This window comes from Danio aesculapii, chromosome 24 (assembly GCF_903798145.1).
Source record: "Danio aesculapii chromosome 24, fDanAes4.1, whole genome shotgun sequence".
NCBI classification, from domain to species: Eukaryota; Metazoa; Chordata; class Actinopteri; order Cypriniformes; family Danionidae; genus Danio; species Danio aesculapii.
Window position 1 is genome coordinate 20,177,035 of NC_079458.1, and position 19,021 is coordinate 20,196,055.

The 19,021-nt window shown below is 34.7% G+C and overlaps 1 protein-coding gene across 1 annotated transcript; it reads right to left on the bottom strand.

Annotated features, from left to right (window-relative positions):
• Positions 1-31: 31 nt before the first annotated feature.
• gramd1c (GRAM domain containing 1c) lies at positions 32-19,021 on the bottom strand. Its single transcript, XM_056450547.1, has 19 exons — positions 18,816-19,021; positions 17,707-17,805; positions 17,345-17,419; positions 14,178-14,313; positions 13,944-14,044; positions 12,979-13,074; positions 12,806-12,886; positions 10,303-10,427; positions 10,037-10,196; positions 9,378-9,537; positions 9,149-9,295; positions 8,241-8,359; positions 6,816-6,958; positions 6,629-6,732; positions 5,013-5,186; positions 4,755-4,824; positions 3,405-3,524; positions 3,219-3,324; positions 32-1,169 (listed from the first exon to the last, which is right to left on the bottom strand). The coding sequence occupies exons 2-19, from the start codon at positions 17,797-17,799 to the stop codon at positions 1,101-1,103; spliced, it is 2,079 nt and encodes a 692-aa protein (XP_056306522.1). The 5' UTR covers positions 17,800-17,805; positions 18,816-19,021; the 3' UTR covers positions 32-1,100.

Consider the following 19,021-nt stretch of genomic DNA (forward strand, 5'->3'; position numbering starts at 1 on the left):
ATTAAAAATGATCACAAATCAAATTGAACACTGTAATGTGATGAGATTTTTATTTAGAAATAGTTTCAGGAGAACTTTTTTTTAAAATTAAGATGAAAATTGTCCAATAATCCAAAACAAAAAGCATATATATATACACACACACACACACATACACACACACACACACACGCACACACACACACACACACACACACACACACACACACACACACACACACACACACACACACACACACAAAATCACCTCGTATACGTTAAAGTGAAAGTACTGAATGCTTGAAAATTAGCCTTTTAATAAATTAACTCTTTTACTTTGCCCATTGTACAGAATTCACAAGTTTATTTCACAGTAGTCACAATACAGTCCCTAAAAGCTCAACAACCAAAAGGTGTAAACAATTTCTAAGTACATAAAACATCACCACTCAATGCATATTAAACCTGCAGTTCTTTATCTTCTCCACATTAATCTGTACCTTTACACAATATTAAAAACCTGATGTGCATCAAAAAAATCTACAAATATACAATTTCACAATCATCTGTCAGTGTTGATCCCTGCTTTAATAAATTCTCAGATGTATCCTTAAGACAACAACGCTCTAAATCAAAAAAAGACCACAAGAGCAAATGTTAGGCAGACCAAAGGCAATGGGCCTGCATTGCCAGCTCCATCATCAGAGACCCTCCGCAGCCGCACAAAATCCATTACAAATCCAAGACTTTTTTAGTTTCTTTTGTTTTATAAGGCTTGTGTGTAGTTCAGCATCCCAGAGATTGTGTTTCTCAACCTGCTACATCACTGTTGCTTTCACTTCAGCAACATCAACTGTGAAGAACGAGAAAAAAAAGCCATTTTTCTCCTTCAACTTCAAGTTTACGAATTCTCTTCTATCTTCAGTCTTTAAATGTGAAGATCTCCCCTGGGACTAAATCAAGCTTCAAAATAAAAATGATGTCCAACGGCAACAAACCCGGCCTAAGAGCTACGATTCTGCCCTGGGGTGGCAGTGCCCCTATGGCAACAGTCTTCAGAAGCGGGCATGTCTTATGGGACGAATCCCCTTGTGCTGTCGGGTCACCAAACTCAAAGCCATTTACAGTGGAGAGGAAGTTCTGTTATAGACCTGAAAGTTCTGCTGAAGCACTAGTAGAGAACTGCGGAGCTGTGGAGGAGCAAAAAAAAAACAAAAAACACATCAATTGCACATGAGACCTCTTCTCCAAATTAATTCATGCGTTAGGCCTCTTTCTACTGCCAAAAATAAATATAAAAGCAAGAATTAGTTAGACAGGAAGGAACGTCCAACCAGTGCTGGGTGGATTACTTCCAAATCTCAGGGTATTATTGAATGCGAAATGATTGCACATGTAATACATTTAGGTAATGCATTCTGACAACTATTTGATTTCTTCTTACTTTTAATTAACCTAATTAAATATATTTACCCAATTTACCTTATTTATCTAATTACATTTTTATAGTAATTAGGTTTATCTTATACCAGAGTGAATTCATTCTTGTTAAAATCACAAACAACTTGAAGTGCATTATACACTCACCGGCCACTTTATTAGGTACACCTGTCCAACTGCTTGTTAACGCATATTTCTACTCAGCCGATCACATGGCAGCAACTCAATGCATTTAGGCATGTAGACATGATTAAGACGAGCTGCTGCAGTTTAAACAGAGCATCAGAATGGCGAAGAAAGGTGATTTAAGTGACTTTAAACATGACATGGTTGTTTGTGCCAGACGGGCTGCATTTCAGAAACTGCTGATCTACTGGGATTTTCACGCACAACTATCTCTAGGGTTTAAAAAGAATGGCCTGAATAAGAGAAAATATCCAGTGAGCGGCAGTTCTGCAAATGCCTTGTTGATGCCAGAGGTCAGAGGAGAATGGCCAGACTGGTTCGAGCTGATAGAAAGGCAGCAATAACTCAAAAATAACCCACTCGTTACAACTAAGGTATGCAGAAGAGCCTCTCTGAACGCACAACACGTCCAACCTTGAGGAGGATGGGCAACAGCAGCAGAAGACCACACCGGGTGCCACTCCTGTCAGCTAAGAACAGGAAACGGCTCACCAAAATTGGACAGAAGAAGATTGGAAAAGCGTTGCCAGGTCTGATGAGTCTCAATTTTGGCTACAACATTCAGATGGTAGGGTCAGAATTTGGCATCAACAACATGAAAGCATGGGTCCATCCTGTCTTGTATCAACGGTTCAGGTGGGTGGTGGTGGTGTAATGGTGTGGGGAATATTTTCTTGGCACACTTTGGGCCCATTAGTACCGATTGAGCATTGTGTCAATGCCACAGCCTACCTAAATATTGTTGCTGACCATGTCCTTCCCTTTATGACCACAGTGTACACATCTTCTGATGGCTACTTCCAGCAGGATAACGCGCCATGTCATAACTTCTTGAACATGACAATGAGTTCACTGTACTCAATTGGCCTCCCCAGTGACCAGATATCAATCCAGTAGAGCACCTTTGGGATGTGGTGGAACAGGAGATTGGCATCATGGATGTGAAGCTGACAAATCTGCAGCAACTGTGTGTTGCTGTCATGTCAATACGGACCAAAATCTCTGAGAAATTTTCCAGAACCTTGTTAAATCTATGCCACAAAGGATTAAAGCAATTCTGCAGGCAAAAGCAGGTCAACCCGTAACTAGTTAGCTGTACCTAATAAAGTGACCGGTGAGTGTATATTACATCACATCAGGAATTTCCCAACTGGAAATAAGTTAATGAAAAGTTAACTAATAACAGTGATATTTTATCTTCTTTGAATATTAACTTTGATTTATGAATGGTTTTGATGATCAATTTTCAGTAAAGTTTTAGTTATTGTGCGTGTTTGTCACTTTTGATAAGTTTTTATTCTTTTAGTTCTTTTAGTTTAAGGTTAACTAATATAAATGAGGATCATGTCCTTGGTAACTAGATGAATAAATAATATGTTTTTTTGTTTTTTTTACTGTAGTGGTTCAAATTGTAATTTAATGTATGGTTAAACTTACTTGCTTTTGTAAAAAGTTACATAATACTGCTTTAATTTTTGTTATGCCATTACAAAATATAGACTGCATATAATGAGTTACTCATCAGCACTGCTTCTCGCTGATGTGTGATGGTGCACAAGTTTGTTTTGCTTACACTTTGCCGGAGGGATGGGTTTAAAAAAAAAAAAACATACCTGTTCAAGAAGGTTAATGGAGTCCTGCAGCACTGCCCTCAGTAAATGTACTTCCTCTTGACTTCTGTGAGGCATACCGTGTCTGGGCCCTAGGTCAGGTGGCAAACTATATAAAAACAGGCGGTGTTAATAAAAATAATAATTAAAATAAACAAAGCAAAAACAATGTTTCTTAAAAAGCTTTACCTGGACTCTACCCTCTCCTTCATTCTGTGCTTAGTGTTGAGATACATACGGTGAGCAACATCTTCCATAGCCCAAAGCTTGAAGAAGAGGCCCAAATTCAGAACCACCAGAACAAAAAGTCTGAGAGCCAAAACATTCATAGATACATTAAAACATTTCACAATGTTTAAGTGCCAGCAGCATTCACACAGATTTTCATCATACACAGCACAGGGAATACAGCAGAAAATATATGGAGAACATGCCATGTGAACTTACCAATGTATTGTATGGATGTATGTAACTACCTTTATATAGATGTAAATGTGATCTGCATCCTCAAACAAAACTTTGTGATACTTCTCAATATGCCAATTGTAGTAAACATTCTATGAATTATAATTCTTACAAAAGACAACAGCAAATATAGATACAAATAATATTCTGTTGTGCTGTTAATGAGACAGTTGACCCGAAAAAGAGGATGTACTATTACTATACTCACCCTCAGGCCATTCAAGTGGATTAACAATACTGTGCATAATATTCAGTTTCTTGCACAGACTAATAGTATAGCGTGACATCAGATCATCAGATGTCACAGGTTATAATTTAGCTTTTGTTTTGTTTCTGTTCTCTGGTTGTTTGACTTCCATTTTATGAATCCCCAAGGACCACGATTTCAGCAAAAAAAATAATTAATCTGAGTGCACCCTAAATGTTCTGCTGAAAAAAATAATAACCTGCATCTTGAAAGGACCGAGGGCGAGTAAAGGAGGTCACACACCAGAAGCGGCGCTCGGCGGTGTGCCACGTAGCGCCATCTATTTCAGAGTTCTAAACACAGGTTTCTATCAGAGTACACACACCGGCGCCGCAAGTTGGCCATCTGATTAGTTTCATTTTAAATACCATGTGAATGTGAGCGTCTGGTGTGCTATACTTTCAACTGTTATGTGCGCGCCGTGTCGCGGTGCTGAGCGGCGCATCCGGTGTGTGACGCCCTTGAGGGTGATTTCATATTTGATTCATTTGCCTGGTTTGAACCAGAGTTCATACTTTGAAAATCTATTTTCATTTTCAACTTTAAAACTGAGAAGCACATCCATTATTTATCATGACTAATGCAGAAGCTTAAAAAAAAAAAGCAGCTGTTTCTCTCAGCTTTCACTGTTGTAGTTGTGGAATTTGACATTTTTTAACATGTAGAGAAAACATCTATAATGAAATAATAATAATAATAATAATAATAATAATAATAAGTTATAAATTGTGCTAAAATGTTATTTGATTAGTTATTCTATGGAGCTTTGAGCTTACTGTACAAGCTGCTAATGTATGAGGTGTTAAACAGAGTGAATGAAGCCTTACATTAAGCTCATTCCAAACACAATTGAAGTGATGTTCCATCTGTGTGGTGTGTTCTTGATGTCCATAGGACCTGTAATAAAATTGTTTGTAATAATTGTATTGGCACTGCATATTAAAGTCTAATACAATCATGTTTAAATATCAAAAAGCATAAAACAACCAAATACATAAATACACCTGAATAGTGCAAAAAAATAGTGCAGTTTTCTAAGGCTAGTACAGATTTTGCTACTCAAAACAAGAAATATGGGATTATACCCATGGTTCCAGTCCTCTGCTGTTCTGAGTCTGTGCTGTACTGTGCTTTTGCCGGCTTCATGTGTTCCTGCAAGGTGCGACTGTACGTTCTTCTTCTCCTGCGCAAAGCACCCGTCTTCCCAGCATCTCCACTTCCTTGAGTCAACTCTGCTTCTTCATCTAGCAGTTCTGCCTCTGTGCATTGTCAGATGAGGATTGTTAAAAATGCATTAATTCAAGATCCTAGAGTGGTTATTTTAAGGTCAGTGGATCAATTAGGGATCTGGCCTTTGGCATTCCTGTTGTTTGGTAATTAAATGAGCTTGCAGGTAATGGATCCATCTGATGAATTTCACCAGTAGGAAATGGTGCTGATAACAGTGTGCCCAGACACTTTGATCAGGTCACTAATGTTCATTACTCTTTTAATTGCCTTAATACGAAATCCCATGGCAGAGAAGCTATTAGCTAGCTTTTTTCAAGACATAAAAAACACTGCTGTAAATCAACTCAAGTGAGCAAAACTGCAGACTTTGCTCATTATCTGCAGTTTTGCTCACTTCAGTTGATTTACAGTACGTTTATATAAACCTTAGTCTTGACATGTTCAGTAAGAGAACATATACAAAACACACCAGGGTGTAGTTCTCCTATGAAGAACTACAATATGTTTAACTGTTATTTTGAATGTTTTCATTGTTTTATTTTCAATAATTTTATTTAATTAAAATGAATTAATAAATTTAATGTACATTTAATTAGTCTTCTTTTTCTTTATTTTTTTTCTTTCAGTTTTAGTTTTATTTCTTAAGTACATCATTTTAAAATTTGAGATTTTATGGGAACAACTTAATTGTTTTAGGCTCAACCCATTCAAATTTGTTAAGTTAACTTAAATTTGATTTGTGTTGGGACAACATGAATGAATTGTCGGGAACACTGCATTTTGTACAGCGTGTATACATGCGCCCTTGAAGTGTAATTATAATGAGATTGGCGATTTTACCATTTAATTTTTCCTCATATAAACACAATACTATTATCAATCTAATGCGATTAAACTCATAATAGTTGTAACCAGTTGCATTACTCGATGTGGAATACGGCACATATAAAATACCAACACACAGACTAAAGTGTGAATGTTGTGTGTAACCAGTAATAGTATTGATTGCCATACCAGCAATGCACTGAAGCCATGCTCACACTGTGAGATTTCAGCCACGATTTGGTCATCTGAAACAAATTTGGGAAATCCTAAAAGATTCTTGGAATCCTAGGCTAAAATCTTTGGTCTTTATTGGTGGTTTGACATGTTCACAGATAGCTGCTTAATGCCCGTTAAATTGCCACTACAGATTGTTTATGTTTACTTCGAGGAATCATTTCAGAATGCAGGATAGTGAAAGTGTCACGAGTGGATGACGTCAAACTCCGGGGGAGTTTTCTTCCATGTTTGGTGCATCTTCATTGTCGTTTAGTCTGACATTATGACAGCTAAAATCTTACAGTGTGACATGGGAGCCATGACAGTGCAGTCTGACATGCTACAATCATTTAAGATTATATATATTAAAATAATAATAAAAATAAAAAAACATTGATTTAATCAGTGACCAAAAAACGATTATACTAACCAAGGTGTCTGAAGTAGTCTTCTAGGCCACTCCAGGAGTTTTTGGTGATAAAGGATTTAACAAGACCCCAAGGCTGCTTTTTGTATTTGACATCAGTGTAAATCCTGCATACACAAAAGAAAGAGTAGTTTACTAAATGGTCTAAAACGTAAGGAGATTTACAAACTTATGTGAGAACACTACTCGCCTGAGTCTACACTTGTGCTTGGAGTTACGAATGATACAGTAGCGATTCTGAGTGTAGAAGTAGTCATGATAAGGAACATCATGGGTGTAGACCTCTGAATCTATCATGTAGTACTGACCCTCCCTTGACTCTTTATATAATGTCTAGAATTACAAAAAACAGAATTTAGAACATTTCACATATATGACTTTACACAGCAGTATAAAACAGCTACAGTAATGTTTTGAATTGGAAAGAATGGTTCCATTCACATACAGTTTAGTTGAAAATTAAATAAACTGGCTACCTATCGGAATAGGTGACTATTTAAGATTTGCATAAACATATACTATAAAGTGACAGTCTTTGCATTTAATAGCATCTTTTCACCATGTTTATAGGCATTAGTCAAGGCTATCACAAGTTGAACAAGAGGACCAACCTTGGTTATATGTCAATATAGATATTATGTGACATTGCAGTATTCAAAACTGCATTACTGTGTGTACAGCACAATCATTGTCTAATTGTAGCCAGTCATTTGGCCAGTCACCATTATTTCTTTATAATCTAATTGTGATTATTTCATCTAAATGCTGCCATCAACTTTAAAAGCACAGTTAGCTCTTAAAATAGTTTGAATCTGCAATTACAGCACGTCTACGGTCATTTTTTTTTTTCAAACCAAGCACTGTATTGTTTAAGTAACTGTCTGCCACACTAAAAGGGTGCCTATTTTTTTGTTTTATGTATGCGTTACAGTTCAGGCAGCTCTGGCACACTATATTGTTTTATGGGTTTAATTTCAAATTAAACAAGAAGTACAGACAGCTAATTTTGGAAGTGGCCAAATTCTTATTTGTAATGTGAAAAAAAGTTGGCAGTGACAAGCAATACTGTAATATCACAAAAATACCTAATGCTAATTCCAGTCTTGATTTCACAGATTGTGACCACAACTGCAGTTCTTTCCTGAAAACTGAGTCCAAATATATGGTGACAAACCAAATACTTTATGTTAACTGTGCAACCAAAGAATCAGAGCTTTTCAATAAGGTTTGTGAAACTTTTTTGACAAACAAATGAGTAACTAGGGAAAGCATACGAGTGCCAGACCTACACAGATAGACTGAAACAGCTACATACTTTTATATTACTGATGACAATGACATAAAGATACACAAGATAATCTGTTACATACAGCATGATGCTTACCAGAACAGATTTCCAAGACACTTTTTATTTTTAATTTAGGCATATATCCATTAAGACATTAACTCTCTCAGACAAAAATGAATAATTAAGCTCCAAAATTGGATTCCTATTTTTATTTTTTATCTTCTGTATCTGTACTGTAAAATGGTGCATATTTCACCAAAGTACACTCAGTGTAAAACTTTAGGTTTCTATGTAAGATTTGTAACAAAGCCATATAGTGAATCTAACCTGGTTCTCTGTAGCAGTGGAGAACTTGCCAACTAGAGGGTTGTTAATGGTGATGGTGTAGTTCAAAGTTCGTATCATACCGCCAGAGGCCTCCCTTTTCCAAGGGGTAGAGGTTATACCTGTCAGGTGAAACACTTGAGTTACTATAAAGAATATGTCAGTTATATCTGCATTACACAGTATGCAAACACCAAAGCTGCTACATTTAACTGAAGCTAAATGCTAAAAATATGAAACATATAATTTGTAATAATATATTTGCTACAATTTAACCAATTTAATGTTGCCCAGGACTGAAATAATTCTGCTAAAGAACATGCAAAATATCCAAACATGAGCTACATCACTTGTGTTTGCGGTTGCCAAGAAAAATGTACTTAAACCTCAGCCATACCATTTTTTGTGCTTAAATAGAAATATTTTACCATAGACTGGAATTATTTAAAAAAAAAATAAAAAAAAAATAAATATATAAATAAATAAATAAATAAATAAATAAAAAGGAATTCTACGGTTCTAGTTTTCACAAAAATCTTAATGTTGAACCAGTTCTTATAATGTTCAAAGATGTGGTAAAATAAATCTTGCATATGAGTGGATATTTTCTTAATTTCAACTAGGAGCAGAAAAACTAATTATTATGAAATTACCAATTAGAAATGTGATTATTAATTTAATACTACTTTAATGAAATGTACAACAAAACTGGCAAAAACATGACTCTATATTTGGTCCTAAAAGGACCAAAGCTTATTTTTTGAATGTTGAAATGGCAAGCACAACTACCAGAATATTAGCAGCTATTCCCATACAAACATAAATAAGCGATTAGTAACAATTTTACATGTATGAAAATAACTACTAAAATGGAATATTAGTAAAAGTGGCAAAAGAAAAAAGAAACATGCCTGTGATCTTCCTGATATCCATAAACCTTCTTGTGAAACTAGAATCGGAGAAAAGCAAGTTAAACATCTTCTCAGCGCTGATGTGAAAGACCCGGTTCACAAACAGCCTTCCCTGAGACACCGGAGAAGTGGTTTCACGTTCTTCCACTACAAGAAATCAATACTGATGTAAACACAATGCATCAAAATGGCAAGGGAATGAGACAAGCAACACACGCACAAGACTTACCCTCTTCCAGACTGTCAGATCTGCTGTTGTCCGAGAGCTGGTCTTCATTGGCATTCAGATCCAGAGAGAATGAGGAGCGTTTTGACACCCGTTCAGACCCAGAGCGGTTTAATGACAGATTTGGACTGAGCTGATGGGACGGGGTGCTGAGAGAATCGTCCTGTTGAGAGATTAAATAGTTACACTATTAGCATGCCACAAATAAGCTCCACTTTCAAGACTTTACCATAAAGTGCACTAGTCTTCCTTCAAAAGTAAATCAAATGCAGACTACAATCAATAAAATCAATAAAAAGAGCCCAAAACACTCAGATTTGTTGATTCGATTCTAAAAAAACATACAAACATACAAAAAAAATGTATTTAAATGGAATTTCTTCAAACGTTGTATTCATGGATATTTCAAGAATAATAAAAACATTTCAACTGCATTATTAACAATGCCTCAATTTATACACTAAATTTACCAATATTAAAAATTAATCTCTTAATTTGAATGTAAATTACTGGTTAAAATGATCGTTAAACACACATAAGTATTAACAAATATTGAGATTAATTTCCACACTCATCACCCAGCCCCACCAACCATTACACAAAATTATTTTTAATAATTATAATAATTATTTTAATGAAAAAAAACACATTTGTTAACATACCCCTCCATTAGCTGAGAGCATGCTGTGCAGACCCACTGAAGACTGCGTGTCGTCTCCTAGTGGTGTGGTGGCCTCATATGAACTCAGCTCTCCTTGGGGAAGACGAAGTGATGTTGGCCTTTCTGGCCTCCCGGTGTAATCCTCTCCACGCATATTCAGACTGCAACAGAGAGACGGGACCTAAAAACCAAGTAACTGATCTCTCAGTTGTCCAAACAGGTGCCGACATGCGAAGATGTTAATAGGTATGCATGCATGTGATTAACCTGGGAAGAGTAGGCGTGATCGTATCTACTGATGTTTGAAAACTTTCCATCTCATCATGACTCAATCCTAAGTCGTTGCCATAATGTTGCCTAACCATCTGCAACAGCTCCAACTTAGTCCATTTCTGCAATAGAAGATGCATACATTGAGCAACATGCTGTCAGATGTTTCCGCACCACCCTAAACATATTCTTCTGCCAAATAAAACAAAAAATGAACATCCTGTCTTTTCAAGTTCCTGTTCTGATATTCATCTAAAACAGAGCATAAAACAGCCCTAACCTGCTACACTGACCAGAACAATACCTGTAGAGAAGGCGAATACAACCAACACTGGAATGATTATGCACAAAATACTGAAATTGTGGTGACAAACCAATTTCAAATTGAAGTAACTTAATATCATTTTAAACAACTAAATTAAGACAAATTTTTCTGAAGAAAAAAAAAACGTAGTAATACTTTTACTACACTGTTAAACCCAAAAAGTTGAGGTAACTCAAACCATTTTAGGAAACCGATTGCAACAAACCATTTAAGTTCTTATAAATGGTTCTAATGATGGTTCTAATAATCTAGAATTCTAAATTCTAATGAGTACTATGAACTTAATCCATTTGAGTAAACAAAGCAATGAGCACAGAAAAACCCAATATATTAGGAGAACTCAAACCAATTGAGTACTGTACAACCCAATAAGTTAAGGCAACTCAAACCGTTTGGGGAAACCGATTGCAACAAATCATTTGAGTTAAAAAACGAATCCATATGACTACTGTGAACTCACTCCATTTAAGTTGAAGTAATGAGGTATTTAATTCACTCATTACCTTTAACACGGAGTTCAAAATTCTTTTCAAATGAGTAGAACTTCCAGTCAATTTGGAGGTAATTACACTTATTTCATTTGATAAAGTTGACTGTTTGGTTTTACAATGTATTAATACAAAAGTATTAGTAGTTTAAAATAAGAACTACAATGGCCAGATCTGATCAAAGTATGATGCAGCGTTTGTACAGAAACTTTGAGGTAAATCCAAAGCATTTCAAAAGATCTGGTAAATATATTTTTTACAATAAATTGGAAACTGAATATGGATCAAAAATAAGACCATTGTTGTGTCTGCAATCAGAAAGTATATTAAACAATGTTGAAGTGTCTAATGGTTAAAGTAAGCTTAATGGAAATTAAAACTTCAAAACACATGTTTAAAAAAAAATCGCCTATTTTAATACAAAAATATAAAAATAAATACTATAATTGCCAGCGTTGGCTGAAGTGGAATAAGTTACAGAGTTTGTAATTTTAATCAACATTTGAATGAATTATTAAAAATATGTCATCGTAATTTAAGATTCAGCAATTTTTACTTTTTACTTACTAATTCCAGAAACTCCATAATTCTATAAACAATACTTACGTAATTTTGCCGCAAACTACGGTTACCATAGAAATAAAGCGCAAAGACATATCAAAACACTGTAACCGTAAATAGATCGTATCAGCAAGGCTTTGTTCGACAGAAATGACAAGAAAACTAAATACAAGTTACTTTAAAATAGTTTTTCACATAAAAACTACATTAACAATAACGTGGTGAGGAGGTAAAAGGTTTCAAACAATCAAAACGTAACGTAAAACACTGTTTCAAGGCCGTATGACACGCACACATTTAGACAACAAACAGAAGGCAAACATTTTGTGGAGTCATAAAGCTCTACATTCTCCAAACATATTTACAACCACATATCATGTTCAAAGAAACGGCATAACGTGAAGTATTATTCTTAACTATATGAATTACTCCGTCGGAGAAAAAACTATCCATAGTGTCACCCACCTGTTAAACGCCAGTAACCTGTGCGTTTCCTCCGACAGACTCTTATGTGAAATCAGGAAGAGACGAACATCTACACCTGCGCCGCCTGGTGGTCAGCTAATTATTAACAGTTTGTCTGCTTTTTGGTTGTTTATCATATCTCCATACTAATAACCCTGTCGATTCAGTTCTGCAGTTCCCCGTACATAGGACAGAGGCAGTATTTTCATATTTTCAGGTAAGGAAGCCACGCCTCAGTGGGGTCAATGAACTAAATGTTTAAATGTCAAGTGTACCCTACTGATTTAGGTTGTTTACACTGAAGCATATCCCTGACCCCTAGGTCTATAGGGTATTATTCTGTTTGTCTCACATGGTATTAATATGTCATGTTAGTAACCACCCTAGGCTACCAAACACAAGGAAATAGTTTGTTTTGGCTATGAAGAGACACTGTATGCTGTAAACTTTTTGACAGTGTGTCATTTACTTCTGATTACCTAGTCCTGCATTATATCCATTTTAGATCATATTTTAGCTTTAGCAGATAATGTTGTTAAACATTGTTCTGTAGAGTAAAAGCATATAAACAAAATAGGCCTATGCATATGTTGAGGAATTATAATGTCACAGTAAATGCTTTTGAACAGGAAAAGTAGGCTAAATTAAAAACAAATATTACCTTTTCCATCAGAACATTCTGCCAAAGGCGAAATATACTCTGGTAACTTTTCTCTCTTGTTGAGAAGGAGCTAAAGAACAGCTGCAACAAAAAATTACAGAATACATTGTATTGTTAAAAACAAAAATTAGTAAACCTACGTATCTACATAAGACAAAATCTTTGAACTTCACCTTTTCTGAATTAGTACTGATCTGGATGGCATTTGGTATCCATTTTGCGGTCTTCTCTTTGGACACTGAGACGATATCCTTCATATTTACCATGATCTAAGCCCAAAAATCAGATTTATTTTCATTCACATTAATAAAATATATACAATCGAAGTCAGAATTATTAGCTCCCCCCCCCCAAATTATTAGCCCAATTATTTTTTCCCCAATTTCTGTTTAAAGAAGAGAAGATTTTTTCAACACATTTCTAAACATAATAGTTTTAATAACTCATTTCTAATAACTGATTTATTTTATCTTTGCCATGATGACAGTCAATAATATTTTACTAGATATTTTTCAAGACACTTCTATTCAGCTTAAAGGGACATTTAAATATTAATTAGGTTAACCAGGCAGGTTAGGGTAATTAGGCAAGTTATTGTATAACGCTAGTTTGTTCTGTAGACAGTCGGAAAAAAAAAATTTAGCTTAAAGGGGCTAATAATTTTAACCTTAAAATGTTTTTTTTTTTATTTAAAACTGCTTTTATTCTAGCCGAAATAAAACAAATAAGACTTTCTCTAGAAAAAATATTAAAATTTCCTTGCTCTGTTAAACATCATTTGGCAAATATTTAAAAAAGAAAAAAAATCAAAAAGGGGCTTTTATCTGAATTCTGACTTCAACTGTGTATATATATATATATATATATATATATATATAATATATATATTGTTTTTTTTTTTTTTTTATTGTGTAAGGGACCACAAATTTTCAGTTTCTGTGGATTTGAAATATCTAGTTGTGAGTTTGAGTAAAATCTTTTAACAAAAACGCTATCAGACCTTTACAGAATAAAACAAAAAATAACATTTTACTCAAAGTAATACCTAGTCATTCCAGTAAATTCACAGAAACTGAGAATTTTCAAATGACCTCCTCATTTTTTTTCTTTATTTGTTCATTCACAATGCACAACTTACTTTTGTTCCACGAAACACATGACTGTAGAAACATAAGCAGTTCTCTGTGAAGTAGATGCGTCCCTGTAACAGGATATCTTTCTGGAGCGCACAGGTGTAGTCTAGGGAAAAGATGGATCATTCAAACAAAATCCAATATACAAATAATGTGGCTTTGCTGACAAACATATTCAGCTGAATAGATTGTGCATTTTTGTTTATTTATGTCTCACTGTCTCCCTCTATCAGTCTTACCTACAACCAATTTCTCAGGCTCCGGCACCTCTTTGAATAACTTGCGAAACTCGTCACTCCTCTGTTTGTAACTAGTATAATACAAAGATTCAGTAGACTGAGGTGCTGCTGTGGACGGGCCAGTGACTTCCAGAGCCTGTGTGGTCAAATCAAAGCAATATAATTATTTAATTCATTAATACATCATTTAAAAATAAATTATAAAAAATAAATAAGCAATAAAGAAGTAAATAAAGAAAAAAGAAAAAATATATATATTTTTTTAAATAATAAATTATTATTATGATTAAAACTATACATTTACATTTACACTACACATATACATAATATACTATACTATATATATATATATATATATATATATATATATATATATATATATATATATATATATATATATATATATATATATATATATTAGGGCTGCATGATATTGGAAAAAAATTGACATTGCGATATTTTTTTTCTTTGCGATATATATTGCAATATAAATTTCACCAGATGACTTAAATAGCTCTATTTAGAAAAGATTTCATTAATTTAGATTGATTGGGATGATTTTTAAAGGAACTGAAATATAAATGTATTTTTATGTAATTTATTATATACATATGATAAACAAACTACAGTCATTAATAGTCACATTTGAGCAAATTTATGAGTGAATTAAACAGTGGTTTATGGTTTTCTGGAGAGAGTCTAACATTATTTGGTTGCAGAAATTGAATAATCAAATGTACGGTAAAACAACAATGCATTGTCTTTATCGTATAAATGATTTAATAAAATTAATCTTTATTGAACTTCTTTATGCGCTATTAAAATGCTTTAAAGTTTCTTAAAATGCTCACACAGTCACAGGCCTTAAAAAACATGCAGATGATAAACTTTCACTCAATCATAGTTCAATTCTGCTGAGACTCCTGCAGTTTTGACCTGTGGTTTCTGGTTGTCACAATCACCAGCGATTTTTACTCTATAGATCGCTGGAAAACATGCACAATAACTTACGGACTACAAATCCGCCATATTATAGACTACATCTCCATACATGCACTCCGCTCGCACACACATGTTCCTCATCCTGACTGATTGCACACACCCCACCGAGGATTGTCAAGGACTGATTACACACACTATTTAAATAGCACATACACTCACTCCAGTTGCTGAGTCTTGTTTACACTTACTGACATTACAACGCGTTTACTGTGTCTTGTTTTTCTGTGTTTTAACCCTCACCTTGTTATCTGTTTATCCCTGCCTGCTGCCAGCCATCTGACCTCTTGCTAGTCGTGGGCAAAGCGAGGCTTCATGAAACATTGAAACAGTTGAAGCAAATGTGTCGACGCTTTGAAACGTTTCGAAACCCCACTCTACAGTGACGCCTAGTGGTCATGTTTTATGCATTGCACTGGTTCAGTGCACTCAGCAGCTTCAGCATAGAACAGTTGAGCAAATTGTGGTAATAAACCCCATTTTGCGGGATTGAAGCCTCAAGTGTTATAGTGGAGTGGTTAGGGTTCCTGACTACCATGCTGTGATTGTTTGTTCGAATCCAGGCTGATACAGTTATTTTGAAATTCTTTAATATCAGTTTGAGATGCTTTGTTCGCGCATCGTTCTGTTTCAACATTGGTCTGACATCCGATTAAACACTTTGTAAATAAATATGGCTTGTTTTGGTCTTAAAACAGGGTTGTTGATAGATCAGATACAGTTGTGGACAGAAGTTAACAAGATTTTTTTATGTTTTTTATTAAATTTCCCATTTATTGTATTTTATTAACTTCTACCCCAACCCTAAACCCAACCATCACAGTACTGTAAAATATTAATTATTGTTTTAGTTACAAAAATTATGTTAAATTGATGGCGTATCTGCAGCTGTATCCTATCTAGACTACACCATAAACAGTAGCATGATTAAAATACATAAAATCATGATTTTGGAGTATTTGTATAAGTCGGGATTCGAACCCAAAAGTCAGTTAAAGCCTGAAACAACACGTACATGCACGGTCCACTAGGCCATACGAGACAGACACTATCAACTGACCCTGTAAGTCAAATGCATATTCTCCAGGTCTCGAAATGCTTCTGAACTGATCGATGCTTCGAATCGCTTTAGTCACGTGACCAGGTGTTTTGAAACACTTTAATCAAGTGACCTGGGTGTTTCGGATCATGCTTCGGTACAGTGTCTCGAAACACTTGTGCTTCAGGATCTCGACACTGTGTCGAAACGTCAGTTTCACGTCAGCCATCCCTACCTCTTGCCTGTTACTTTGACTACGTTTATGGATTGCTTGTATACAGCTGTTTGCCCCTGCATTGACCACTTTTTCAATTGTCTACAGAACAAACCATCGTTAAACAATAACTTGCCTAATTACCCTAACCAGCCTAGTTAACCTAATTAACCTAGTTAAGCCTTTAAATGTCACGTTCATCTGTATAGAAGTGTCTTGAAAAATATCTAGTAAAACATTATTTACTGTCATCATGGCAAAGATAAAAGAAATCAGTTATTAGAAATGAGTTATTAAAACTATTATGTTTAGAAATGTGTTGAAAAAATCTGCTCTCCGTTACACAGAAATGGGGGAAAAAATAATCACGAGGGCTAAAACTTCCGGGGGTGGGGGGGGGGGGGGGGGGGGGGCGTTAATAATTCTGACTTCAACTGTATATAATTAGGTTAAAATAATAGAATTATTTAAATGTATAAAAATAATAAATAAAAACATACATAAACTGACAGATGAATAAGAAAATTTGTAAATAAAAAATAAGAATATAAATGCATAAGAACATGAATGAGAAGATAAATTAGTGAGGACATAAATAAAAACACATATAAATACGATAAATAAATTTGTGAATCTGTGGAATATTAACTATAAAAGCAGATTGTTCTCAGGGAGGATACACCCGTTTCGCTAGGCCAGGAGCTTATAATATCCCATAACATTTAGCAATCAATGTCATTTGTGTAATCTCATCATGATACGGTGTGTCTGTTATCTTTTGCAGGGCAAAGTACAGCAAACTGTATAATATAAATCTCCATTAGAAGGTCTTATCTGTACTATTGAAGTTAGTATAATGCTGCCATGTGATTTCTGCCAACATAATTCAAGCAGAAAAAGCATTTTCAGTCTCACCTCTTGCTCTTCTGGGTTCTTCCCATCAGTTGCTTTTCCCATCGGTTGTTTGGCTGCTTGGGTCATGCCTTTTGTCTGGTGATGAAGAATTTAGTAGCTTTAATATTAATTTGTAGAAGGTAATAAAAGTTTTATAGAAACTGCATTCTACTATCCCAAATGCACATACATTTCTGACAGCAGTGAATAATGTGAATGGCGTGCGGTTCTCAGATTCAATTGTTCCTATTGACACCTATTAATAGGTTTACAATAAGAATCCAGCATGCAGCTCATGAAGCAACGTGTCATTCAGAGCTGGGAACAAACACTCTTTTGTGTTTGCATATTTTACGTAAATAACGCAGCATGTTTAATCTCACCTCTTGCTCTCCTGAGCTCCCTCTGACTTCCCCAGATTGACTGTTCTCTTGCGCGAGCTCATTGCCCATCAGCGGTTTGGGTGTTTCAGTCATGCTTTTCTAATGATGAAGTAAAAATAAGTAGCCTAGTTAGTAGTGATTTGTTGTAGTTAGGTAATGCTCTGCTAAACCACTTTTAGAATGATAATTTAGTGTCAATTCACAAAACCAGTATACTCACTAAAATATGTTATTTGACAGCATTGCTACTGTCAGTTCACAAAAACAACATACTGACCAAAATATGCTATTTGACTGCATTGCTAATGTCAATTCACAAAACCAATATCCCCACTAAAATATGCTATTTGACTGCATTGCTAATGTCAATTCACAAAGCCAATATGCTCACTAAAATATGCTATCTGACTGCATTGCTTAATTTTATTTTGAGAAAAAGGTTACTTTTGTAGACATTCTTCAATTTTAAAAACACAAACTTCTAAATTCATTGCCATGCCATCTAAACAGCATTTCAGGTCCCCTAAAGAACATTTAAGTGAACAGCTCTTATAACAATAAGTATTCTTTAGTGTAAATAACATTTGAATAATCGAAAAAACATTTTTGTACTATAAAGAAGCTTGGAAGACTGAAAGAAATTTATTTTGTATTGTATATTTATTTCGTATTGTGTATTTCCCAGTGTTCACAGAAAAATTACCATATAGAAATCTGATATATGGAAATATATGACAATTAAATATATGAAATACAAATTCATATTTGGATTTCACATCGATAAAATGTCATATATGCAACATTATTTCAAAATATTGTAAAAATTGGCAAAATTTTCAACCATTGGAACTACAAATATAGTTTTACGTTTACTGCCATTTATGAACACACATATAAAATTATAGCTGTAATATGTAACATATAAGGAGCCTACATATTTGCAAATCCAACGGTTGAATTTATTTTTTATATATGCAAAAGGCAATATTTTTACATTTATGCCATTTTATATATGTGAAATCCAAATATGAACTTGTCTGCATGTTGTAATTAGCATATATATTCAAATTTCTCAGTGGAGAACTATATTAACTATATTAAAAACATACCTGAATGGCTCGAAATCAGCAAGTCCTGGTTGTAGGAGTTCCAGGTTTTCATAAAGCGCTGTAAGAAGGTTATCATGGACTTCACTCGTCGCGGGCTTTTCTAAATGCTCTGAAACTTTCAACAGCGATGATTGGTGTGGTTACTGTGAGCTGCAGTGTCGACTGTCCCAGTTGTTGCGACCGTCCTACTCACTCTCACTCACTCA